This window comes from Epinephelus moara, chromosome 13, assembly GCF_006386435.1.
Source record: "Epinephelus moara isolate mb chromosome 13, YSFRI_EMoa_1.0, whole genome shotgun sequence".
Taxonomy (NCBI): domain Eukaryota; kingdom Metazoa; phylum Chordata; class Actinopteri; order Perciformes; family Serranidae; genus Epinephelus; species Epinephelus moara.
Window position 1 is genome coordinate 22043887 of NC_065518.1, and position 26487 is coordinate 22070373.

Genomic DNA, 26487 nt, shown 5'->3' on the forward strand with positions numbered 1-26487 from the left:
AGTAAAAAAAAATTAAAATGATATTTTGTTCAAACTGGCTTTTTTAATGTGATGACGGAAGCCGTGAATTTGTACTGCAGGATGGGTAGTTCATTGTAAGAAAGTAGACTGTGGGGTGATCACTATATTACTTGATATGACTGGTGGGTGGAATAAATAAAGGCGAGTAAATAAAAGCAGTATACTCAACAGAAACTTGCAACTAAACAAAAAGGGTTGTAAATTCCAAATTGTTAAATGAATCCACACTAGTGTTATATGTATTGTCTTCTTATCAACATATACAGGGTGATAATGTATGGAGTTTTGGTTGTCGTACTCCAAAATGCCCGTTTTTATTCTGTATTACTGTTTGCTCTGTGAACGTCATTACCCAGAAGCACCAGGGAAAGCGACGCGCTAACGTCATGAGCGTCGTGCGTGTCGTTGGCAACGGCGGAGGCTGGAGCGGGAAGGATACAACCGCTGCTGTAAATGTTTGGTGTCTAATCAAAACCGTTGTTTACTCGGTACCTGGAAGAACTGGAAGAGCCCTCGCACCTTATAATGATGTGAAACTAAATGTTTTATCGTTTTAGTTTGTGGGAAACGGACAAGGGACATTTCCGGTCACTTTAAGCTGTGTGTTTGCTAGCTAAATGTACACTAGCTGCTCGAGTTTTGACAAGTTGCAGCAAGACAGACACCAACAGGTGGATTTCCCATTGCCGATATTCACTATCAATGGCCTCCAAAGGTAAAATTAACTTCAAAGTTTTTAATTAAAGGTATGAATACATCAAGTTATGCAGCAATGACTGAGTGACATGGAAGCTGTATGTTATATTTGACTGTCACTGAACCCTGTTTTGACTTAGCAGGTTGGCAGCATCCTTACGTCAACATATTCAGACATGTCCGAGTTGAGGACTGGAAGAGGTCGGCAAAAGAGGGGGATGTGTCAACATACATGGTAACTTTGCTGCACACTGTAGTAGTGATATTGAACGTTATACTTGACCCCCTAATCATCTATTGAATATCAAACAGTAGGCTTGAATGGTGGCTGTAAAACTTTGTGAGTTTGTCCTAAGTATTGTCATTTACAAAGGATTTCAAGAACCAGTTTCACATTGCAAAACCTCCATGACTTGACTATTACAGCAGCATACTGTACAGCAAATCCACCAACACCCTCAACAAAGTACAGTACATCCAAAACTCAGCTGCTGCTCACCCATTCATACCCCAGAGATCACATCACCTGACTACTTCAAAACTTCCACTTGCTCCCCATTCAACAAAGAATCCAGTTCAAAATTCTCCCTATCACCTACAAAACCCCACACAGCCTGGCCCCTTACTACCTCAGTGACCCCCCAAAAACCCATCTATCTCAACCAGCTTTTAATATGTGATCTATTAGTCCCACCCCCTTACTTTTCATTCATGTAGTTACCATATAAAGTGCTTTTGAGTGCCCTTTAAAGTGCCACACAATTATTACAATTATTACACTAAAAGCTTTTGAATACAATCCTGTAGCACACAAGATGATTGATTTTGTGTGGAGCCTCTCTTTTACCAACAAGTATTCAGACCGAAGTTGGTTTATTTTATGTCTACCTTCCCTGAAATCCTCCAGGACAAGAGACTGAAGTGTTCAGTGTTCAGGATCAGGGGTCCTGTTCCTGCCAACAGCTACATCCTGATACCCAAACACAGCAGCCAGTCTCTGGGGCTGACCGGTCGCTACTTCTACCTTCTCTTCCGGCCCAGCCCTGACAAATACTTTGTGGTCCACCTGGATGTTTCTGTGGAGGTATCTGACTTGATTTTATTCAGTGATCCTGAGCATGTGTATGAGTGATGATATAAAGTGTATTGTTCAGGCGACTCATTCATAAAATGCTTTTTTGCTTTCTTTATGATTGACATTTCAGAGTGTGCTTTTTTCCCCCTTATGTCACTGTGTTTTAGTTGGGACTTTGTCTGTTACCCAATTTAGAAGTATGCACTTTCTTACACAGAATACGAATTTCATTTTATATTGATCGGTAATGGAGCTATGTGGTGTCCCAGGAAGCATGCACATTGGACCACTTTCTAGATTAATGGCTAAAATTTTATTAAATTCCTGCCTTCTAATATTCCAAAATGTCTGCATTTTTCTGCAAGACCACAGGCAGTGGGTGAAACTACCCATCTGTATTTTGCGCTTGAAGCATAGAGGAGAGTAAAGCATGCCTTATTAATGTGTTTCTTCTCGGGTTTCTTTGTTCTTATTTGAATCCAATTTTTTTTTAGTCAGATTCAGCATATCATACTGTATCATGTGATCATCTCAGACAGTGAGAGATAAATGTACTATAGATGTTGGCATTTTAGAACTGTTGAAATTGAAATGCCAGCTACTTGCTTAGTTTTGACGATCTCATTGATTAAAATTGATTCTCTCCCTGTGCTGTGATGTGTAGGAGGGCCAGGTGGTCCGTATCTCTTTTTCCAACAAGTTCAAAGAGTTCAAGTCCACAGCTACTTGGCTTCAGTTCCCTTTCCTGTGTGGAGCTGCAAAGGATTCAGTCTATGAAAGCACAGCCAAATCTGCAAGACATGGTAAAATATATGTTCACATAATGGAATCATACTTATAAAGATATGAGCCATTGTTCATATGCATTTGTTTTGATAGGTTGCTGTCGTTTTGTATATAATGTCTTACATATCTTACTGCAGTACTTTATCTTTATGTGCTCCAGGTTTGGTGGGTCCAGCCCCCACTTCAGTGCGTTGGACCTGTCTGATGCTGGACCTGCAGTACACACTCTCTGTCTACCTCAACCGCTGCTACAGTCAAATAAAGAGCATTAAACTTTGTGCCAACATGGCAGTGAAAAACTTGTTTACCAGTGACCTGCTGCTAGATCCAGGTGAGATCTAGATATCTAGAGATAGATATTATATATGCACATTTTGTTTTTATATGTGAATATCACCCCTGGTTTTCACAGAGTTTGAGGTGACATTAGGATAATAAAGAAATGCCATGTACTCTTCTTGTTTTCTTCTTCAAAGGGCATGTTGATATAGAGAGATTGTCCAAAGTACTTTTCACTGAAAAAATATAATTCATTAAACCCACTTCATATGCAAAGCACTCAATGCAAAGATCAAAACTCTACCTATATGAGCTACATTGAATAGTAACAAAATTTTGAGAGCACTTCAAATCCTGTTAGTAGGAAAAACATTTCCTTCACATATGTATCATTTAGTGTAAGACCGCATCCTCAGATTTCTGAATTAATTGCATAGTGTCCTCTAAGTGCATGCATGATGTCTTTACCTCCCTTACTAACTCGTGCAATTGTCTCTTTGAACAGGAATTTCTTTCAGTGAAGCCAAGTTGATGGGTCTGGCTTCTTCTCAGGGAACAGGTCCCATGCCCAGAGAAATGTCGTTTCCTGTGCCCAAGGGTGGTTCCTGGCATGACCTTTATGATTATATCAGGTTTGGTAACTGCCAAATGCTAAATCTACCCTGAACTAGTTTTTGTCATTTCTGGGGCCGTGATGTTTGGTCTTGTTTTATTGTTTTTATCCTCATTTGGGTGACTAGTGAAAACTTAATGTAACAGCACCATTGATGGTTGTTTCAGTGCACCTTTAACAGAGAGTCAGAGATTTATTTTTTCTTTTCATATAACAGAGAGACTATCAGTAGTGATCTATGACTATCAGAGTTATTTGCTTAAAACACCAGAGGGCTGTACCATGAAGTGAAATTAATGGCTTAGTGAGGTATGTTGAGCTTATTTGAGCTTGTTTGGAGTGTTTTCTGGTCATTTGCCCAAGGTGGCTCTAAAAGACCTGTAAAACCACAGGTAGCATTACATTAATAGTTCACTATATTATTAATCAATATTACTTTATTTGATTATGAAATGTGGTATCAGTCCTTCATTTCTCTCTTGTCTTTTTTGCAGCAACAGTTGATTTTTACTGTAATAATTTCTTAATATTCTTCATAGGCAGAAGCAGGCGGCATTCAATCTGTCCATTTTGTGCAGTAGAGGAGTCAAATGACCTGTTGAACGGCCTCTTTTATGGGACAGTACACAGACTTCTAGGCAGAAAACCTGGGTTAACATAGAGGGTTGATACATTCGTGGTGTCTGTTATGTCTGTTATGACTCAGGTTCTAGGCTTTGTCAAGCCAACTAAGGCGAGAAAAGCCTGACTGTTGAACATGCTTTGTGGTACGCCCCTGAGTTGTATAGAATAAGATCTGCAGGCTATTATGCTATTAATTTAAAAAGCTACAGTTACCTGCTTTTGTCACAGTGCACTGCGATGCAGGTCCTCATCTTGTCCTACTCTAACAGGTTTCCCTCAGAGGGAACAAAGTTACCCTTTGACTCCATTCAAAAAGGCGATTCCAGGCCTGAGGCTGGTAAGTCATGCTGCTCATCATTCTCATTATACAGTATTTAAAGCTTTTTTACTGCTCTTGCATGCTGTACTCTTTGGGTCTGACTTGTATATATTTTTTTTTTTTCCTTGAAACTGTCAAAAAAATACAAAATGTAATTTTACAAGAAATTTGAGTTATTTTTTTAATTTGCCCTGTACCGGAAAACAATTTTTTCCTGTAGGATATATTTTGTTCAGCTCTCATTTGTGAAATTGTTTTCATTATTTATTAATCAAAATGAGATAGAGCCATTGGAGTTTAAAATAAATACATTACATGGGATCAGAGGTGTTCTGACAAAACCCATTTTCTCTAAGAGGAATGCATGGCAGATGTCTGACTTTAATATTCCTTTCTCTCCCAGGCTGTGCTTCTAACCAAAGAATCCCTATTAGAGAGGAGTCTCGCTGTGTCAGCCTCAGCAAGCCAGTACAGGACCGTGTGTCCCTCATCCAGCAGATCACCACTCCGAAATCAGTAAGACTTGAGCCCCTTTAAATAAAGTCTCTGTAATCCCAGTCAGCTTGAACTTTGTGAAAATATGGCAGATGGTAGAGCTCAAGCCTTTGAAATGCAAATATAGTTTTCTCTGAGGCTGCTATTTATTTGTTCTGTCTTCACAGTTTTCTCCTTCTGTCTCCTCAGCTCCCGAGGAATCGAACCCCCATGGTGACCAACATACCAGAGCTGGGCGTAGTTTCCACTCACCAGAACGATGACTGGCTTCTCCAAAATGATGAGCAGTATCAGCAGGAGTCAGCATGCTCCAGTTCACAGCAGTTCACATACAGGCGTCCCTTGGGTATCGATGAGGAGGGAGTTCATATGCACGATTATCCTGAGGACGGCTTCGGCAAACATGGGGAGGAGAGTGAAGAGGAGGTAAAGTTTCATTTTGACGAGATTGTACATTCAACCAAACTTAAAAGCTGAAAATAACCTTTTATTTACCACATCCCTCTCTCTTTTAACACCATGTTCAGTACAGTGCATGTCTTTTTGTACAGTTTTGTGGCAGCACTGGAAACACTGTTGATCTCGTTATATTTTCAGATTGTTTGCACTCTAGATCCACATCCTGTCCATCTGTCATCGTCCAAAGAAACCAGGCAGCAGGTAAGAGATGGGGAGAGGGAAATGAGACCAGCTGCTGTGACATTATGTTTTTGAGCTCATTAAAAGTGTTCGACTTTTTCAGACGTTGCTTCCAGACCCGATTCTCAGGCTCAACCGAATCATCGGCTTTGGCGGAGCCACTACTAAATGTGTATGCTCTATTGGTCTTTAACACTTATTTTTAGATTTTAAAGGTCAGATATGAATTAAATCAAAGGTCAAACAAATGGAGGCCTAACAGCAGTACTTTCTAACATTGTAGACCCTGTGGACCAAATCGGGGGACGCAGTGGTCTATCCGTGTCATGCAATTATCGTCTCTATGAAGATATCCTCTAACCAGCAGAGATTCTTCATCGGCCACACTGATAAGGTAAATGAGCTGAGATGTGCTGTGCTATTTTTGATGAAGAATCATTCCCGATCTGTTGGCTAGCACAGCTGATTCTGGCAGCGTTCTAACAAGTTACTTTGATGATTCACTTAACTCATGCATTGAGATTCTGTAAAGAGGGAGTGTGCTCATTACTGGGCTGTACAGTGCATGTGCTTCCTCAAAAATTGGTCTGTACAGTGAATGAAATTACTGTGGTAGCATCTATGTGATCCAGCTTTGTGCTGTGTGTGTGCAAAAGAGCCGCTTGGTTGTCAGTCAATCAATCAATTTTATTTATAAAGCCAAATATCACAAATCACAATTTGCCTCACAGGGCTTTACAGCATACGACATCCCTCTGTCCTTAGGACCCTCGCAGCGGATAAGGAAAAACTCCTCCAAAAAAACCCTTTAACAGGGGAAAAAACGATAGAGACCAAAGGAAGAGCAACTGAGGAGGGATCCCTCTTCCAGGACGGACAGACGTGCAATAGATGTCGTACAGAACAGATCTACATAATAAATTAACAGTAATCCGCATGACACAATGAGACAGAAAGAGAGACAGAGACAGAGAGAGATGCAGGACAGACGGTAATGGTAATCCAAACTAGGGACTGGTACAAGGCAAGCCTGAGCTGGCCCTAACTATAAGCTTTATCAAAGAGAGTCTTAAGTCTAGTCTTAAATGTGGAGACGGCATCTGCCTCCCGGACCAGGGTAAACACTGCAGTTTTAACATCAAGTTTAAAGTGGTTTTTTTTTTGTTTTTTTTTAATTAAATTGATGTTTTTTATAGTAGGAGAGACATGGGAAGGTTGTAACATGTTATGTCACAGCACCTACAACACGCTGAATGTGTGTGTTAGTGCACTCAAATTTTAACACTAAGTACCCTTGTTAATCCACGACAAATAGCGTTGTTCTCCAACTATATCACAGGATTAATTGATTAATGTCTACTCTTACTTGTGTACTAGACATAAAGCCTGTATCCTGGTAAGAAAGGGGAAATACTATATTTTTAACACTAAGCGAAAACTTTTAAGGTTTTTATAATACCTGAATTTAAGAGGTGCTTCAGCCCACTCACCACCCCTACTTCCCACGCCCATGCTATGTGCCAAGATAATAATAATATCCTCAAGATATTTAAAACAATGTCTGAATTTTTTCATAACTATGTGCAAAAAAGTTAACAAACGGCCCTGCATTGCCTAAACTACATTTTTCCAATATGTGTCCACGTGTTTTCTCTTTAGGTATCTGCCCTGGCTTTTAATGGCAACACAACGCTGCTGGCCTCCGCACAAACTGGCAACCACAGTGTAGTTCGAGTGTGGAACTACCACAAAGGAAACTGTCTGGCCATGTTTAGGATTCATGCTCATTCATTGTCCTCGCTTAGGTAACCAACTGCATACACTGCATACATACACTTGCGCACACACAACTATCTTAAGATAAGCTTTTATACACCATACAACAAGGTGTATTGTTATGTTGAACACTGCTCACTCTTTTTGTTCTCTTTCCCTTTTTGAAGCTTCTCATACGGCGGTGGTATTCTCTGTGGAGTGGGTAAAGACAGCCACAGTAAAACCGTAAGTGCCACAAATGCAAATTTTCCCACATGAAAATGAAAGGGCTTAGTTTTCTAATGTGTATAAAGGTAATTATCATGAGCTGCATGAGCTGAATCTGTAGAGAGAGACTGTGGTGACTTACAACTGTCTGTGTTTTTTTCATAGATGGTGGTGGTGTGGAACACTCTGAATGTTACTAAAGGTGGAGAGGTGACCGTCTTAGCCAAAGCACACACAGATGTTGACATCCACACCATGAAAATTGCCTTCTTTGATGATACAAGGTACCCTCTATTCTCTGTGTTTGTATTTTTGGTTGTATTTGGTGTTGTGTCTGCATGTTTGGTTGAGATGACTTGAACCGATCTCAAAGATTGATAGCGGGCCTGATAAAGGCATTTTTTAACTGATCGGGATTGGTTATGTAGAGTTAAATGGAGCCCAGTCCAGTCCTTTCTTTATCTTCAGCTGTCACTCAGGTGTTTTTACTTCGTAATCTTCATGCACAGCAATGCAAAGAGTGCTCCTGTATTCCATGTATACTGTTTCATGTCATGTTAGAGGTCTGCAGCAAATAATTAATTTTCACACTGTGATTTCGATCTGTTATCTCACACACTTCCTGTGTCAGGTGTCTCAAGTGCAGAAAGGCGTAGAAGGATGTGGTGAGAGTGTGGGAAAGGTGAAAAGTTCTAGCCACAGGAGTAGAAAAGACATGTGCCCACACTTGAGAACGTGCTTTAATTGGCAAGTGTGCTTGTTTCAGGATGGTGTCATGTGGTCGTGACAATATTCGCCTGTGGCGAGTAAGAAATGGGATGCTGCGATCCTGTCCAGTCAACCTGGGTGAATATCACTCACTTGACTTCACTGATGTGGCCTTTGAGGAGGGAAACTTCGACCAGCACCTTGATGATCGAACACTGTGAGTGAGCAAACCAGTGGTGGAAACCATCCAAGTTTACATGAAGTTGGTATAAGTTTGACTCTAATCAGAATTAGATTAGAGCATTTATATTAAAAGATGACTATTTTAACTCTCTGACTGTCCTCCCATAGATTAGCCAGCAGTCGGAGTGGCTACATCTTTGAGATCGACTACAGCAGAGTTACTATTAGAAATGTCAGGAGGCTGTTGCCTGCACAGCAGCAGCATGCAAACCGCAGGGAGAAATGGACTTTCAACACAGGTGTGTTATTGGTTTCAAGTGGGGGTTGGGTGGATGGAAAAAAAAACTTTGTGAAGAGCCTGTAAAGACATCGCCGTGTGTTTGTGTGTGTCCCAGGTCCAGGCATTGCCATCAACAGCATCAGTGTGTCCTCGTCTTTTTGTGCCACGGGCTCTGAAGATGGCTTCCTGCGACTCTGGCCCCTTGATTTTTCTGCCGTCTTCCTGGAGGCTGGTAGGCATAGCTCAGTGGGATGTAACATAGTATTTTACCTGCAGCCAACAAACAGTAGGTGACAGTTCCCACTCCACAGGCAGCGATATAATGTTTAGTTTATGTATGTTTAGATTGTCATTTTCTAGTTTGCGGGGGGGATGTTTGTCGGGTTTCATCTGTTGTGATTGACAGTGCCTATAAACTTCCAGCAAACTGGAAGTAAGGAGTTGCCCACCATGTTTGAACCATGAATATGAGATGTGTGTGAGCACTCTTACATCCTCACACAGACTAAAGAATCTGTTTGGAGAAACTCATACACGTGTTGTCTTTTTTGGTTTTTTTCCCCCAGAGCATGAGGGACCTGTGAGTCTGGTGTCAGTCTCATCAGACAGCCTTCAGGTCCTTGCAGCCACCTCTACTGGTAACCTAGGCTTCCTCGATGTGAGCAGCCGTGGTTACAACACACTGATGAGGTCTCATACAGACACTGTGCTCGGCTTCAGTGTGGATGGCATCCGTCGGCATCTCACAACAGCCTCTTCCGATGGCACAGTGCGCATTTGGAACATGGATTCCCTGCATCAGGTCAATCAACAACACGTTTTTGGTTTTCAGCAACTTTTTCTTTACCTCTTCATAATAATCATATTGTACTTTTTGAAGGTGTTTAATATATATTTACCGTGTCTTTCAATTTGTTGCACCAGACAAAAAATGAAGGGAAAAAAAACCCAAGTATGTGGCTTTTTGTCAGTTGTCAGTTTCTCTGTTGATGCCAAGACGTTCAAGGCTCTGTTTTGTTCTCTGTCAGACTGTTTTGTGCTTTAGAAAAAGGAGAGATGGTTGCTTCAGTCATCTGTGTTTGTTGGCAAAACTGAGCATCGAACTCCCCATTTTGAAGAATTTTGAAAATGTTATTTATTTGACTTTGCACTCCCATCTCCACAGCAACAAACTTAACCACAAAGCAAATTATTTGGACTTGTTTAAGAGACTTTGAATAACAAAAAAAGTATTTCTTTTTTTTTCTACTGATGTGAAGGCACTCTAATGAGTGTAACTTTAAACTAAAGAAAATGGCACTGTCGGTTTACTGTTGGCTTATTTGATCTTTAACTAAATGTCTGTTGTCTCCTGTTTTTAGTTGTATGATTTTGTGTCAGAGGACAGCCCTTGCTCAGTGGCCTTCCATCCCAGTGAGCAGGTCTTCTCTTGTGGCTTCAGCTCCGGCATCGTCAGAGTCTTTGACATCTCCAGTGCCAAACTGCTGGCTGAACACAAGTACGTATAAAATAAGGTGGAAGCTTGAGCTCCAGCAGTGACTGTAGTTCTTTATTTTGGATACTTGCGTGGGCACAATAATGATATGCTATTATATGAAGTGTCAAGTCATGTCAAAATACTGGAAAGTGCAGCTAGATACAGTTCTTGCCAGCTGTTAGAAGCACAATATAGTGATTATGATTACTATTGGATAACTATTGCAACAACACGTCATCAATAGGGTAAAACTAACCTGTCTAACGACGGTCTAAACCCAGCTGACGTTCCCTGTTAGTGGGTGAACAATCCAGTGCTTGGTGAATTCTGCTTCACAATGACAGGAAGAGCTGACATTGAAGCTTGCTGCCCCCATCATTGCTGTGCCCTTGACACATTTTAATTTAATACTCTGCTCTGGTTCAAACTCAAGCCTTAGTAACTCCTCTACATTAAGGAGGAGACACAGATGATCTGAATAGCTATAGGCCTGTCTTCAAACTCACATGTCTAGCAAAAGTGTTGGAATCTTTTGTAAACGAACAGCTCTATACTTTCTTGCCTGCAAATACTATTTTTTGTCCCTGTCAGTCTGGGTTTAGAGCTGGCCACAGCACCATTACAGCAGCGAATGTGGTTGTAAATTATGTAGTTTCTGCTCTTGATTGTCGAAAACACTGTGCAGCTTTGTTTCTAGATTTATCAAAGGCTTTTGACACTGTTAATCACAGGCTACTTCTGGATAAATTGGCCTTAATGGGTTTGATGATGCATTTTTTTAGTGTTTTTTAAGATTAAAAATGGTGTGCCACAAGGTTCAGTTATAGGCCCACTGTTGTTCACTCCGTACATAAATGATATCTGTGCCTAGGTAGAAAAAGTCAAAGCACATTTTTACGCAGATGATACAGTTCTTTGTGCTGTGTGCAGAAATCCTTGAAAAATCTCAGATTTTTAGTTTTACATGGGTCCAAGACTAAATTTATGCTATTTATAATGTCAAGGAAGTGTGATTGTGATGCCTACCACATCCATTCCTAAATGGGGCCCAAATTGAACACATTACAGAATACAAATATCTGGGCGTCTGGCTAGATGACAAGCTTTCATTTAAAACAAGTGCTCAAGCTCACAAAGAAGGTGAGAATTATACTAGGTGCACTGTACAGCATTCTGTCATGCTTCACTTTAGAAAACGGAGTGACGATTGTTCAGTTAACTATAATGTCAGTCTTGGATTATGGTGATATTTTGTATATGCACGCAGCCCTATCCACTCTGAAGTCATTGACATATTGCGACACCTATTCATGTAAAAGTTCTACAATAAATCATCAAATGACTGGAATAGTAGAACTGTACTACTGCTTTGGCACTGATGGTAAGGACACACATTCACAGTTTTAATTTGATATAGATAAAACATGCAGTTTTGACTGCATGTTAAGATGAAAAATTCTCATCTGGTTTGATGCACTAAACCTTGTGTGTCTTGTGTGTGTTTGTTTAAGTGCATTTTAACATGCTTTTTGTGTGTGTCCACCAAGAGAATACTGACTGCTTTTGTGCCCTTGTTTATTTTTGTGTTTGTTTGTATTTACATATACATATGTATATTATAGGCAGCACAGAGGTGAAGTGGTGGGTCTTGCTTTTTCTCCGGACGGGGAGTTCATGTACAGTGCTGACTCTCAGGGCTCTCTGGCACTGTACAACGCCTCCGAGGAAGACCACAACATGATCAGAGTTGTGTGTATGTATACTCTGGCACAAACCACTGCACAAACACACCTTGAGTTAATCTCAGTCCATCCTGTGTTACACTTATCAGAAATAAGAAAATTAACAAAACAATAAGATAAACTTTTTATATGTTGTGTTAGCAGTTGATATAGTGAATTACTCAATAGCTTATCATTTTAAGCATTTCAGGCAGCCACATTCAACATCTATGTTGTTTGATTTGCTCTGTCCTTGACTGGCTAGGTAATGTGGTGGCCCGTGGCACCGAGCACGCTCCAGATGCTCTCAAAGTGAGCAGTGACAGCCGCTGCCTGGCTTTTATCGGTCCCTCAGAGTACATTGTCACCGTCGCTGACTCACAGTCTCTGGATGAGGTATCTTACACACTGTCACCTTTCAGCATAATTTGTCACATTGCTAACGTGAATTAAGATCAGATTTAAGAAAACTGTTATGAAGTAGTAGTGAGGCAGCATCACCCCTTCCCCAGAACCATACAGAAGATGTACCCAAGGTTTATCTATATGTGCATAATATTCACATTCCAGGAAGATAATATTTTCATCATATCACCTGAGCTTATGTCTTATTGTATGTTCTTGCGTGTCCACACTGACCCACTCCATCTCTGTCTAGCTGCTTCATGTAGATGTGAGTATTTTGGACGTACAAAGCACCCGTCTTGATTCTGCACTGAGGATCTGCTTCTCTCCGGCCTCCACCGAACACCTGTTGGTCGCCACATCTGCTAACAAGATCCTCTGGGTTAGCACCAAGACGGGCCGTCTGCTCAGAGAGGTACCAATACTGAGCTTTAACACATTAGCCCGACCATGTTAGGTCCTCAAGATCATTAAATGGCTTGCTAAGGGGGTCTAAGATTGAGCATTTACTTGAGATGTAGAAAGAAAAGTAAAGAGGTGTCATTACAAATGTAGCAAATGTGTCTGTAATTTGAGTTTTGATGCAATATGTACAGTTTGTCTCCACACAGTCATTTTATTACTATTCTTATTCACCCATATGGTGGAGTGTGTTTCTGACTGGATGTCTGTCCTCCTGACAGGTGTCTAAGGTCGACAAACACCAGTGCTCGTCCCTGGCTGTGAGTGAAGACAGTCGATTTATGCTGACGGCAGGACACAATGCTGTGAAAGTGTGGGATTATAACATGCAGCTCGACATCAACTCACAGGTAGTCAACAGTTGATACCTTTTAGAATGAGTACTGTCGACTGGAATATAATCTTTTCTCTTCGGATGTATATTTGATAAAGTCTCTGCCGCTGCTTTATTTACTTTACAAGTGAGACAAATAAGCATCTAGTGAACACAGTCATTAACCTTTTCCTTCTGAATCACCTTTTCCTCCAAAACACCTTTCCTCCAAAAAACACAGTTTCTTCTGAAAACACTGTAAGAGCTACAAAGCACACAAATAGATAAAATTAGCTCTTACTTACATATGTGCACATAATCCATAAATACCACAGCAAATACATATCTACAATATCAACCTTTAAACACACAGGAAGGTCAGTATCACAGTGAGGTTACCATTATTCAATTAAGCCCGCAGCTATTTTAAGCATGGCTGCTGCGTCAGCAATACATTTCAATTTAAACACTTGTTTACTGTCGAATCAATTAAAACGCACATCACCACACAGAAATCATAAAACATTAAATGACATTGTACCTTGTTCCCATTCCAGCCAGGTGCTTAGCTATACAAGAAGCAAGAACTTGATATTGCAGAGCAAAGTTGGTCGTCTTCCCTCCTTTGCTCTCACACTTTTCTGCTTTAATATCCTGTTTCCGCTAGGAGAGGGCGTCAAAATAAAAGCCCTGTTGGATCAAAGAAAAAAGGGGACAGGAAGTAATTTTAATCTTAGCTTCAACCCTTTTTACAAACCTTAATTTACCTTTTACCTTACCAATTTTAAGTCATTTACACTCTCTCTTAATACTTGCTTCAATCATTCTTCGGTTCACTGCTGCTGACCAATAAAGGTGATGTTGTCGTTGTCATGTTATAGGCTTGTTTTATAAAGGCAATTAAAGAAATAACAGAATGTAACTTTTAACTATGCCTTTAATGTCAGTTTTTCCCCGTCAAAAAAAGGTATTTAATATCAATATGTTTCAAAATATTGTATCTATATTGTATATTGTAAATATTGTAAAGTTAGAAATTCCAGTATCAATAATAGTCTGCTTTAAAGTTCAAAATCCAATTCAGTTATTCAGGTCTTGAGTTAACTTCAGTTAACACAGAAAAACAGCAAATGTTAACATCTGAGAAGCTGAAACAAAAAGATTTTTGTAATTTTTCCTTGGAAACACTACAACGTTCACTCGATAATCAGAATTGTTGTCAATTCATGTTCTGTAGATCGTCTAATTAATCATTCACCTCACCATATACTGTTGAACATGTACATCTTGCGGTGCACTTGTGTGGTAAACAGTGTATTCATCACTAAAGCATGTTGTCTTCATTGATTTTAGCTTTAGGACTATCAGTGGCTCATATTGTGTCAGCAGAGTCTGAAACGTGTTTCTCTGTACCAGATGTTCATAGGCCACAGTCAGCCGATCCGCCAGGTGAGCTTCACCCCTGACCAACTGGGCGTAGTCTCAGTGGGAGATGCCATATTCATTTGGGACTTCCTGGCACATCCTGTCGACTCTTTGACTGATAGCCGGTAATAATCTTTGTTACATGTTTGAATCTTGGTGTTAATGTGTGTGTTTGACTCTATAAGATTTATTAGTAAAATGTCACACACTCTCTCCTCACACACAGTTCACCTCTCAGAGTAAGCTACATCTCAGCTCCTAAATCAGGTAACTTAATTTAGAATATTTATTTTACAATAATAAAAGATCAACCTGATTCACATGGTCCCACCTATTACAAATAAATTGGTGCTGTTGTGTTTTCATGCAACAGTTCAACCAGAAGCTGAAGAGAGTGGAGTTCAGTTGTCCAATGGGATGCCCCGACAGACAGCGCCCCTCCCCTCGTCACCGCCACCACAACTTAACATCAGCACCCTTGACCAAGTCGACCAAGGGGGTGAGTTCTCTTTCTTTGTTTCTAAAATTACCCACCAGCACATTCTATCTATATTTAACTGTATGAATAGCTGTCAAAATGCACACACGTAGCTGATGTCCATATACAAAAGTAGTTTCAGTGGCTAAAAATTCAGCTACATTGAGTAGATTTGCATCTGTTCAGTAGAAAACTTAGAATCTTGAATTAGCAGTGAGTCAGGTGTTATTAGTGTTGGAAACTTTTCCTCCAATTCCTTAATATGTCATCAACAGCTCTTTTTGTTATTGCTTGTACGCTACTTAAATGTGTTTTTTCAAATGTCAGTGTGCATTAGCGATACTGCTCTGACTGTTCTGTCGTGACTGACATTTTTGAAGCGTTCCAGATTTGGAAAACGCCTCTTCCTCTGGATTTACTGTGATGCGTAATTGACTAGTCCATTCATGAATTTGTAGACTTCAGATAATTGCAAGGTATTGACACAGTTGTAGTTTTGAGCAGTGCAGGAAAGAGAAATGCATTTCTAATTCGCATTCATGCTCCTTCACCGTTCAGTGTAAATTGCCACCCTCCTGCTGGAAGCCAATTTACCATTCAGTTAGATTATTATTGAACTGAAGGAGGCGAAGCTTTCTCCACAGGATTTTTTATTGATATTTTAAGACTATTCATGAGTGCACTCTTACTAAAATATAAGTAATAGCCTTTAAATTGTGGCCTTGTTTATTTCATTTGCGCATACAAGGATATATAGTTTCTATTTAAAGGAGAACCACAATGATATTTTAAAAGTGATTGACATCAGTGGTTTACCAAGAAATATCCCGGCTCTCAGCAATGAATGCCAGGTTTTTTAGTAGCTGCTTAGTGACACGAAGATTCATGCACAATGGCCATAACAGATGTGTTCAATGGATGGAGAGATTTGATGATTGACTTTATCGTCACCCTCAGTCATATTTTCCCTTGTGTTTCCCCTCTGCAGGTTTGGGCTCCTTGTCGATTTGTGATGGCACCCCAACCATCACAACCGCTGCCGTCCCAGCCCCTGGTTCAGGTCTTTCCCCTGACTCCAGACCTGCTTCCTCTTTCCTCAAAGTCACAGAGTTGTTCAACACATCTTCCCTGAATACAAGTCACATAGGTGCTGGTAACTGCCCCACTGCATTGTCCTGCATTAACAGTTTACTGAGTTTCTGCTTCTGCTTCTATTAACTGCTTCTGTCTGCTCTTTTTGTCATTTAGGTGAATTAAAAGGGAGGATGCCAGTGCGTCCTGATTGTTACAGGCACTTTATGCCACGTTTCAAGACCTCCACTCTTGATCAGGTAAAGAACTCTTTGTATAATGATAGACTGCAGTCACCAGGTGTATTAGTTTGTTTGCTGTCCAGTCTTAATGTTGTCTCTGACGCAGGGTGCTGTGGCTCCCCAACCAGGCGAAGAGGGCATAAAGCTGAAAGCAGTGATTGGCTACAATGGCAATGGGCGTGGAAACATGGTGTGGAGCCCTGACCAAGGTTATTATAGTACACAGAAAGCAAAATAAAAACTGTGTGGAAATATTATTTGGGAAAACTTAAAGTATAATTATTGTCTGTCAAATCCAAGTGCTTAGTGTGTAGTATGTATACAGAAAAATTCTCAAATTTAAAAGTCATAACTTTACTTTTTCAGCCTATCCAACAATTGGTTTCTGTTGCAGGTTTGTTTGCATACTCGTGTGGCTGTGTGGTGGTGGTGGAGTACCTTCATACAGGAAGTCAGAGGCACTTGCAGGGTCACACCGAGGAGATCTCCTGTCTGGCAGTCACAAATGATGCACAGGTACTTTTCATAGTTCTGGACTTCGCAGTTTATAACAGTGATTTTGTGGTGTATCTATAGCAATAATGACAGAGCTCATGTTACTGTCCACTCAGGTCTCTTGGGTACTCCTGCTGGTGTCTTTTTAAATAGTGTCGGTACAGCTGGTCATGTTGCTAAAGGTAATAGAGTATTAAACTGTTGAGAGAGGATTTGCATCAGCCAGCAGTGTGTTGGGGGGGGTGGACAAAGTACTGCTCGAGATTTTTCTGGGACACATTCTTCTTTTTTGTGCTGTTTGGTTTACTTCTAAAAGTCCAGTCTCAAGTTTGACATTTTTGTTACTCTGACAACAGCTGTTGTGCTAAATGCACTCCGAAAGTTAGTGTCTGTAAACCCAGCCAAAGTCTATTCCTCTGAGAAAGAAACTGATGGAAAAGAAGATCATATTCAGAGACGTATACGGCTGTCAACATCTTTGCACAGGTATGAGAATTTTGTGAAATGCTTCTGACATTTGTGAAAATTTACTCATTCCATACATAACCGTTTAAGCAATATAGAGATACTCGGTGGTCTTGTCTCAACATGCGCCACTCTCAAGAAAACATACAGTATATAATATCTACTGTGGATACTTGGTGCCACAAGGAAAGCAGCAAAATTTACTCAACCAGCCTCAGCTGTTCAGCTCAGCAGGGAACAAAATTTGGTATATCAGCGAGTTGGTTGGTCACTACAGGGGATCACTAATGGGTTCACATCAGGCAAGAGACACAGAGGAAAACTAACATCCTTGAGTCCGTTCTCACCAGGAGACCAGAGACAGGGATGTCTTGTCAGGACTTGAATTGGCTTTCACATTTGATTGTACTGCTTGGTTGGTCAGTGCTGTGTGAGCTCTTTGTGTTCAGCACTTGTCTAAGTGGGGAGTCAGCACTCAGTCTTACCTTCAAACAGAAGCTGGCTCCAAGTGGGGCTCTGAAAACACTTTTAATGCGTTGAATAAGTGGCAGTCAACACAGAGGATTGTAAACGGCCAGAGGAAAATCACAAGGCTGCTTCATCAAAGTATTAAAGCAGCTGGTTCCATTTAAATGAATGTCCTTGCCTAACAAAGAGGGTTGAAGTCATTTTTTTTCTAAAAGTCTAATCAAAAACTATTAGATCAGATGTCTGCGAATCATCTTTAAGAAAAATTCAGATCCAACAGTCTTGAGGCCTAAGAAATCCAGGATTATGAAGCAGGCTATTTTCTGATGTTCAACATGCATCCTGTTAGCCCCGTGTCATATGGTGTCAGAAGGCTTTTCTCATGTCTACGTTTGTACATCCTTGATTCTTTTAATCGTGTCTTAGGTCCTCTCACTCAAGATGCAAGCGGAGGAGGCAAGGGAGAAGCACAAGGAGAGAGGAGATGAGTTAACTGGCATTTAGCAAAATGTGACATCCGTGCTTCGGAGTCATCAATTTAAAGTGACATACATTAAATATGATGTGTGGCACAGCTGACTTAACGGGTGCTGAAAAGACTTCCGCAAAGGATACACACATCCCTCAAGTTGGCGTGCTGAGATCAATATTTAGGTCACAGGCAGGAGGATGGAGTATGGAGGAGACAAGGAGGCACAAAACAGACAAATGAGGAAAGCCCATAGCTTAACATGAAGGTGCTCTGTGTCTTTGTCACTTCCTGTCCAGACAGTGGCATCAGCAGCTGTTGGCAGTAATGGTAGCAGAAGCCTCATCTGCATTTGGGATGTCCAGAATGGAACTTGCCGTAATACCATCTCCTACCACAGAGGGGCGGTGCAGAGTCTTGCTTTCTCCAGGGATGATCGCTTCTTTCTGTCTGCTGGTCAGTAAAATGTAAATTGGATTGCATCCATTTGTCATGAACGTTTCAACTTGATGTGTTGCACCACTTGACATGGTTGATTAAAATACAGAAAATGTCTCCACTGCGGCCAATCAAACGACTCTGATTCTTGCCATACCACCGTAGGAGACTTCTCAGCCCCAGAGGTGGCTCTGTGGAGCACTAAGACCTTCCAGCTGCTGTCCAGTGTGAGTGTGTCAGGGCCGATCCACGACGTGGCCTTCAGCCCCTCTGCAGCCAGCCAGCTGGCCTGTGTGGGCAGCCAAGGGGTTTACTTCTGTCTCCTCCACACGCATGGCTCCGATGTAGACCTCAAGGTAAGTGACCACCAAAAAACACAGATGTTTCAGATGTATTTGCTTTGGTACATACAGTAAAGATTAACCACTCATTGACACTTGTAGGTCCAGAGGGTGAGAGCACCAGCAGAGGTGGGTGATGTGGAGCTGACGGCTCTGTGCTACCACATGGACTCGTTTCTGTTCACCGCCACCAATCGAGGACACGTTTGCGTCTGGGACGTAAACACACAGCGATGCTTCATGACCTGGGAAGCTGATGAGGGAGAGATAGGTACAAATGGAATGTATTCTAACCATCTAATTTGGACAACAATATTTTTTTAAGCTGAATACTCTTAATGATTCTTACGGGAAAAAACACACAGCACCATTATCGTCTGCTATTTTTTATTTCACAAAGTTGCCTAAAACATTGCTGTCATTTTGAGTCATGTGGTTTAAATGTATTCCAGTCCTGGGTTTCTACAAACTGTAACAGAATTGATGGTGTCATGGTGTAGGAGTTCTGCTGTGTCGAGGGAACCGTCTGTTGACTGGCAGCAACACCCGCTGGTTGCGACTGTGGGAGGTAGAAGCCGTACAGGGCGTGAAGCCTCAGGAAAATGTCTGCAATGGGGAAGACAGGTCTGTAGCTCATTCTCTACTAACTTTGCATCTTATGAAGGCAGCAGTTCCTTTTATTCCATTATCTTATGATGAATACATACATACATACATACATACATACATACATACATACATACATACAGTTTACTCAGAGAACCATGGTGGCATGCCTGTGTTGTTTCATTTTAGTTTCTATAAGATTCTGCAAAAGGGCAAGAACTAAGTCTAATTTATTTTCCTGTGTGATTGTGGGCATTTTTTACATCAAGAGACTTGTTAAAAAGTGTAGTTGTACACCTCCCATGAGTCTCATTAAAAGTAAAGAGCTAGAAATGGGTAAAACATAAAAAATAATTTAAATTAAGAATATTAGATAACATAAAGTCTATCTTTTTCCGCTTGAATGATACTGGCTGAGGTGCTTTCCTGAATGTAGTTGGGCTTTTCTAAGTCAGTTTGCCCATCTCCTTCTAGCAGTGTGCTCTCTGTTCCTTTACTTCCTTTCTTCTGCCATAGGTCTCACTCCTCATTCCTGCTTCAATTAAATGCCTTACACACCTACACCTGTGTGAGTGGTGGGGCATTCTGGGAGATGTAGTGTCTGCCACAGCAGCCATTTATTGATGTGGCTGATGATTCTATATGGGAATGTAGCACCCCTCTACTACACGCCCGTATGGATACTGTATACAAATGTGTGGTAATGGTTTAATGCCGTTTTATGGCGCTTTTTCACTTTTGCTAGACCTGACTTGTAGACTTTTTTTGGCAGTAAGCTCTCCTTCATGCATATAAAGAGGACAAATTCGAAGAATTGTTTGTTACAATGTATTGTGTGTAACAGATAATAAGTAAGAATATGGCCACAATTCATCCTCAAACGGTCATGTCTAGATTTAACGTAATGACCTCATTGTCTTTCCTTCAGAGCGACCATGGTGGTGTTGGAGCAGGAGATAATGCTGGATGGGACGACAGTCAGTGCAGCATTTGATAACACAATGGACATGGGCATTGTGGGCACCACAGCAGGAACCCTCTGGTACATCAACTGGTCTGACAACAGCAGCATCCGGCTGGTCAGCGGGCACAAAACCAAGGTACCAGTGTGAGCCTCTGGATATGAAAAATAACCATATGCACATCATGGGCTGGAGCATACAGCTTATAACTGTCATCTCCACTATAACACACTGTGGAAAACCCTGCTGAAACTGATTACTGAGACATCATGAATGTAATTACTTAACATCTGCCTGTCCCACTAATCTGAGAGTCCAAATGTCTGCTGTGAGAATCTGTATTAATGACCTGTCAATCACACATCAAACGTGATCCCTGGGGAAGAGGAGTATTTCATATTACAGAGTGTTTGAACCAGGATATAATGATGATAAAATCAAAGTAAGGAGGCAGCAGGGAAGCAATTAACAGTTATTGATGACATTTCAATGAACTGATGGCAAGGCCACCAGCACAATTAACACATATTAATTACAATTTTTTTTACTTCAATCTTTCAGTCGGTTTACGTCAGGAAAACTAAAATAACTCCTCAGCTCTTGAAGGGATTGCAAACACAGAGTTGCTTTGATACGAGGAAAACACTGGTTTTACTACTTAATTGGCTTCTTTATCAAACTTAAAGGCCGTTTCAGATCAAAGAATTGGTTTTTGCTGTTAGGACTACCCAGACTGTGGACAGCCCTGCTGGAGGAATATAGACTTGCTAATTATTTTTAACAAAATGTCATTATAGCCTCACTTTTGTTGTGATTCTTAATTATACTTAATTATTTTAATTTATGCAAACAGCAATTTTGTTGTTTTGATATCCTCCTTAATTGTTTTGTTGTCCTTCATTTTATGCCCTTATGTAAATGTTTTGTAAACACTACTAATAAATTAGTCTTGATATAATTACGTATCAAAAATCACAATCACAATCACAAAAATGGCCAGACAAGAAGTATGAAATTTACATGATGTGACTTCTCAGGACGTTCATTCTCTGTGTGTACTGCTATGTGCTGTCCAGGTCAATGATGTGGTGTTCAGCTCTGATGAGAGACATTTTGCCACCTGCAGCGAGGACGGCAGCGTGAGGGTGTGGTCAGCCCCCAGCAACGAACTGGTGGTGCAGTTCCAGGTGCTCAACCAGGTGAGTGAATACACCTCTAAATGAATAGGTGGGTCAGGTCCAGTATAAACTGAAGGACTTGTGATCCTTTTTCTAACTGACACCTCGGCCGAACATCTTAGACTTCTATATATTTGACAAGAAAGTCAGCAAATATCGGAGATTTTCCAAATTACACAAATATACAAGTGTAAATTGTACAACTTCTGATTTGATCGCGACATTATACGCCCTTTAGACAATACCCCCTCTTGTTTTTCTCTGTGGGTCAGGCCTGTGGCTGTGTGTGCTGGAGCACTTCTTCCAGTATTGAGAGCGCATGTGTGGCTGCAGGATACAGCGACGGGACCTTGAGGATCTTCCGGCTTTCTTCCTCAGAGATGGAGATGAAGCTGCATCCCCATCAAGTGGCTGTCACTGCCATCCAGTACTCTGCTAATGGTGAGAGAGGATAGCAGTGCCAAAAACCTCCATCTTCTGAAGTTACCACAAAAATAGAGTGAGGGTAAAGGGACATTGACGTTCAAATCAACAAAGCGTTATGGTCAGAGTGGCATTGTTATGTGTACTGTTGCTATTGCAGCCATTGTAGCAGGCTAACTTTCGTATAAATGAACCAACACTTTACAGCCTCACAGACCTGTGTTGTCACCGTAACAACTAACAACAACTGCCATTTTCTATTGAATTGGTCAAATGAACGTGGCAAACAGTCCAATGTTCTTTCTGTTCATTGAATTTCTATTGAATTTACAATAAGTGCACTAATTGCATTGTTTCTTAATGAAAAAATGTAACTGTGTTTTTGTGCCCCCTTGCTTTGCCCCAGTTTTCCCTGTCTCAGTCTGTATCTTTTAGTGTTTGTGTCATGCCTTTTAACATCCTTCAGAGAAGAGCTATAAATGTGTGTTACTGTTATAGCGGTCAAACACTAAAAGGACAATGTATAAATGATCAAAGGACAGGTCAGTGCAGATTTGAGCAGTCAGGAGGTGAACTTCCTTTCGAATTCAAAGACCTATGATCAAGCTCATGTGCTTGCAGTTACTTTAATGTTATATCAAAGTTGCTTTGTTTCATCTAGTTTGCCTGTGTGACTCTTTTTGGCCCCCTACAGGTCATGTGATCCTTTCAGCAGGGAAGAATGGTCTGGTAGCCGTCAGCAGCCCGGTGAATGGAGCGACTGTGCGTGTCATCAAGGACCACAAAGGAGCGCAGATTACCACCATCCAGTGTGTGAATGAACAGGTCAGCTCACTGAGTCAGACCAAGGAGTGAGGGTTTAACAGAGCTTCAAAATAAATGTGTCGTATTTGATGAAACTGTCACTATATTCTGACAGAAGCACATGAGACAGCTAAACAGTACACTAAAATATGTTTCTGAAAACATCTGAGGTGAGAAATAGGCATTGCACAACAAAATCATGGGTCATATTTGATCAGCACTGCCTGGTTTGACAGTTTGAAAGCAGATCACGAGCAGTGATTGACGTGATTTGACAGCTGTGTTTGAGACTCCCTGACTCCAGGCAGGCCATTAGAAGCGCTACAAGGCAATAGCGTAGGTAGAGGACTATGATTGTTGTTTTTTTTCACAGATTATGCGTCTTAGTGCTGTGTTATGAAATATAAAAGTTACCAACAGAGCTTAACATTACAGCACATTAGAAACAGTGAGAGAGGTTAAAGTAGCCCCCGATGAGCTTCATTTACAGTGATTACAGTGACAATAATGATCCTGACAGTGCACTGCTGAGGCATTTCTGCAACATCACATACTTATTAATCAAACACCTTTTACTCTGTTATTTCTCCCTGGAGCTTGATTCTCCGTGAAGTTTAAATTTCCCTCTTAAATTTACTTGAAACTGATATTTCTGCAGGCGCAAACAACACGAATCATTTCTGTTTGCCTGAAGCTTTGTTGCATAGAAAGACTTTCCCAAAATTGCAACTTTAAACTCGTAAATGGACTGTTTTTATACTGTATAATCAGGATTAATCAGTAATAGAAAGTAGAAACTCTGACATTTAATTATCCGTAAATGTCATCAGTCATTAGTCTAGAAAATGTAGATTTTTGTTCCAAATGCCATTAATTCATTTAGAGACCGCGTACAGCCTTAAAAAACCACATGGAATCTATTTCAAATGTTTATAAATAATTTAGTGAGTATTTTAATACATTTGGCAGAATAATAAAACAGTAGTTAGTCTGTCTATTTCAGAGGCAATGGATACATTTCATGAATTTATCCTAAATGTAGCACATATTATAAGAAATGAAATACAAGTGCTCTCGACAGGTTATCTGCCTTCCTCTTATCCATGTTCTCTCATCTGCTCTCTCCATCTACAGCGTGCCAGGTTATAGAAATGAGTGCTCTCTGAAAATCCTACTTTGGTTGTGACATTTTCTGACATTTTTGTTTTCATCAGCACGTATCTGAAGCAGTTTCATCTTCTAATCCTCAGTGTAAGAATTTCGGACTGGAAGGAAACGAGATGTGGTTGGCGGCCAGTGCCGACAGACGCGTCAGTGTGTGGGCTGCCGATTGGCTGAAGGACAAATGTGATCTGCTTGACTGGCTGACATTTCCTGCTCCGGCCTATTTTGGGGTACCGTCTGTATTTTAAGTAGTAGTTCATGGTAATGGATAGAGATGACACTCTAAATGTTGAGTGCTGCTGCATATCTCTTTTTAAGGCTCATGGATACTCAGTCTCTGCATACTTATTATTTTTAGCCCTTTTTGGAAATCTCTACTAAGCTCAGTTCATGTTTGTCTGTCATGCATGTGTTATAGGATGACAGCCCACCTCCCAGCTTGGCTGCCTTCTGCCCCACAGACCCCAGCCTGGTGGTCTACACTGGCTACGGAGTAGAGAAAGAGCTGTCCTTCTACAGCCTGGCCAAAAAGCAGGTACTGTAGCTCCCCCTGCTTCACTCCTCTAACACTGTGTTGTGATTTTCCCAGTACTGGACTTTGGTGCTTTCTATTTTTTGAGACATACATACTTCCCTGGCATTTCACAGTGTCAAAAAAAAAGCTGAGGTGCTGTTGATAGAAGCTACTGACAGCCATACAAGCGGGACACCTCAATTCACAGAGTTATATTGTGAAGATATGATTTTCCCCCACTTTTACTCTCTGCCATTGCTGGCCTGCTGTTTAGTAGCTCTGCAACATTATCCCCATATCTTCTTCCCAAGCTCAGCTGCTTGTTCCACAGTAAAGACTGACCTCTGGTGGCGAGTGCACTACAACACATCGCCTCAATACAGTATCTCCACATCAGTTTAATAGAAAGAGGAGCGTCTGTATTTTTGACAGATTGAAAATCAAATTGTGAAGATTTCTAATTAACCTGATGTACCTTAATAACTTGATACCACCCAAACATAACCCGTGCAAGGCAGATGTTGCTGACAGGATTCACAAATATGTGTGTAATCTCATACAATATGTTTTTTTCCTATCTACAGATAATAAAAAAGATTGCCCTGCCTGACTGGGCCACATGCTTTAGCCTCTCCTGTAAGAACCAGCTCATAGCTGTGGGATCGAAAGGTAAACTCAGAGCTTATTTTTCATCATGCATCCATATATAGCTCCAATAAAGATATTAGATTCCAGTAGTGGTACTTTAGAGTATAATTAACTTCTCCCTCTATGTCTAATCTCTTATCAGAGCGAGTGTTGAAATTGATCGAGTCGACGAGCGGCAAGTTCCAGGACTTCCTGCAGCACAGCGACTCACTGCAGACGTGCCACTTCTCTCCCTCAGGGACTCTTCTTTTTACTGTAGCTTATAATGAGATCCTGCTGTGGGAGGTGCAGGGCCTCTGAGGGCCTTAGATCTGTTTTTACACACACATACCCAGCTTTCACTGTTACTTTATACGATTTTATTGATCTATATTTATTTTTTATGAATCAAATATTTGTAGGGAAATAGCAATCATTTGTGGAGGGTTGCGTACGGTTTGCCACGTTGGAGTTTTTTCATGTATAGTTTTAAAATCCATTTTTGTAGCAGGAATTGTTTTACATGTTCAATCACTTCTAATGTTTGACTATTTATTTTACTTTTTTAAATGTGAATTAGAACGTGTATGAATACTGATGAGTGATAACCAGTTGCTGTCATTACCTGCTGTTTTTCACTGGTAGCTGCTTTGGGATTAGATGAGTTTGAAATAAAAGGCAGCATGTAAAATAACACTGGTATAAGATGACTCCCAACTTTGCAAGGATGGTGCGCGCACACACACACACACACACACAAAATGAGAGCAAAGACCTTTGTACTTATGCATGTCTTTCCACCAGAATGGTGGAGGACAGGTACACTGTTGAGAATATTTTGCATGAATCTTCTCCAGTTTCTATTTTTGTTAAAGGACACTGACAAAAGTTCCTTACTGTCACAATGACTTGAATTCCGGCTTCCCAATTTGAATGGCAGTCTCCCTTATTACTGGTTCTGTGTGACTCTTCTGTCAGAGGTTGTCTTCAGTAGAAATGCTGCCTACATACTGTAGGTGCCTCCTCCTTCACTGCTCTGTTTTTGTAGGAAATATCATACAAACCAGTCTAAGGAGATTAGGAGCATTTAATCGAATACAAAAACCAGCTGAAAGTAGAAAATAAGGCTGACACACAGGCAGATTCAATGGTGACACAGAGAGGGTAATTATTTGTAATTAATATTCCGTTTGATACTGAAATGTGAGCAAAGCTGGTCAACAAACAGTGACTGATAA

General features: G+C 40.8%; 1 protein-coding gene across 5 annotated transcripts; it reads left to right on the top strand.

Annotated features, from left to right (window-relative positions):
- The first annotated feature begins 432 nt into the window (after nt 1–432).
- On the top strand, nt 433–25938 carry wdr90 (WD repeat domain 90). 5 transcript variants are annotated; one of them, XM_050060687.1, is made up of 43 exons: nt 433–736; nt 858–952; nt 1625–1801; nt 2457–2595; nt 2739–2909; nt 3363–3489; nt 4364–4431; nt 4817–4929; nt 5098–5334; nt 5506–5568; nt 5651–5719; nt 5831–5941; nt 7207–7352; nt 7491–7548; nt 7696–7814; nt 8297–8455; nt 8590–8720; nt 8817–8933; nt 9268–9503; nt 10063–10199; nt 11801–11931; nt 12165–12295; nt 12558–12719; nt 12988–13116; nt 14496–14629; nt 14731–14771; nt 14845–15003; nt 15971–16135; nt 16231–16313; nt 16402–16504; nt 16690–16811; nt 18492–18648; nt 18796–18986; nt 19074–19242; nt 19472–19595; nt 20506–20677; nt 21616–21738; nt 21990–22158; nt 22835–22965; nt 24195–24338; nt 24527–24643; nt 25207–25291; nt 25413–25938. In XM_050060687.1, the coding sequence occupies exons 1-43, from the start codon at nt 724–726 to the stop codon at nt 25568–25570; spliced, it is 5586 nt and encodes a 1861-aa protein (XP_049916644.1). In that variant the 5' UTR covers nt 433–723; the 3' UTR covers nt 25571–25938. The 5 variants fall into 5 exon arrangements, with proteins under 5 accessions (XP_049916644.1, XP_049916646.1, XP_049916647.1 ...); XM_050060689.1 differs by having other exon boundaries at nt 15971–16129; XM_050060690.1 differs by having other exon boundaries at nt 14878–15003.
- Nucleotides 25939–26487: the final 549 nt, after the last annotated feature.

Bases quoted from the DNA above. Each gene is read 5' to 3' on its own strand.
- wdr90 (XM_050060687.1), top strand. The intron at 2,596-2,738 runs GTAAAATATATG...TATGTGCTCCAG, and splicing joins AGCCAAATCTGCAAGACATG to GTTTGGTGGGTCCAGCCCCC. The intron at 3,490-4,363 runs GTTTGGTAACTG...CTACTCTAACAG, and splicing joins GACCTTTATGATTATATCAG to GTTTCCCTCAGAGGGAACAA.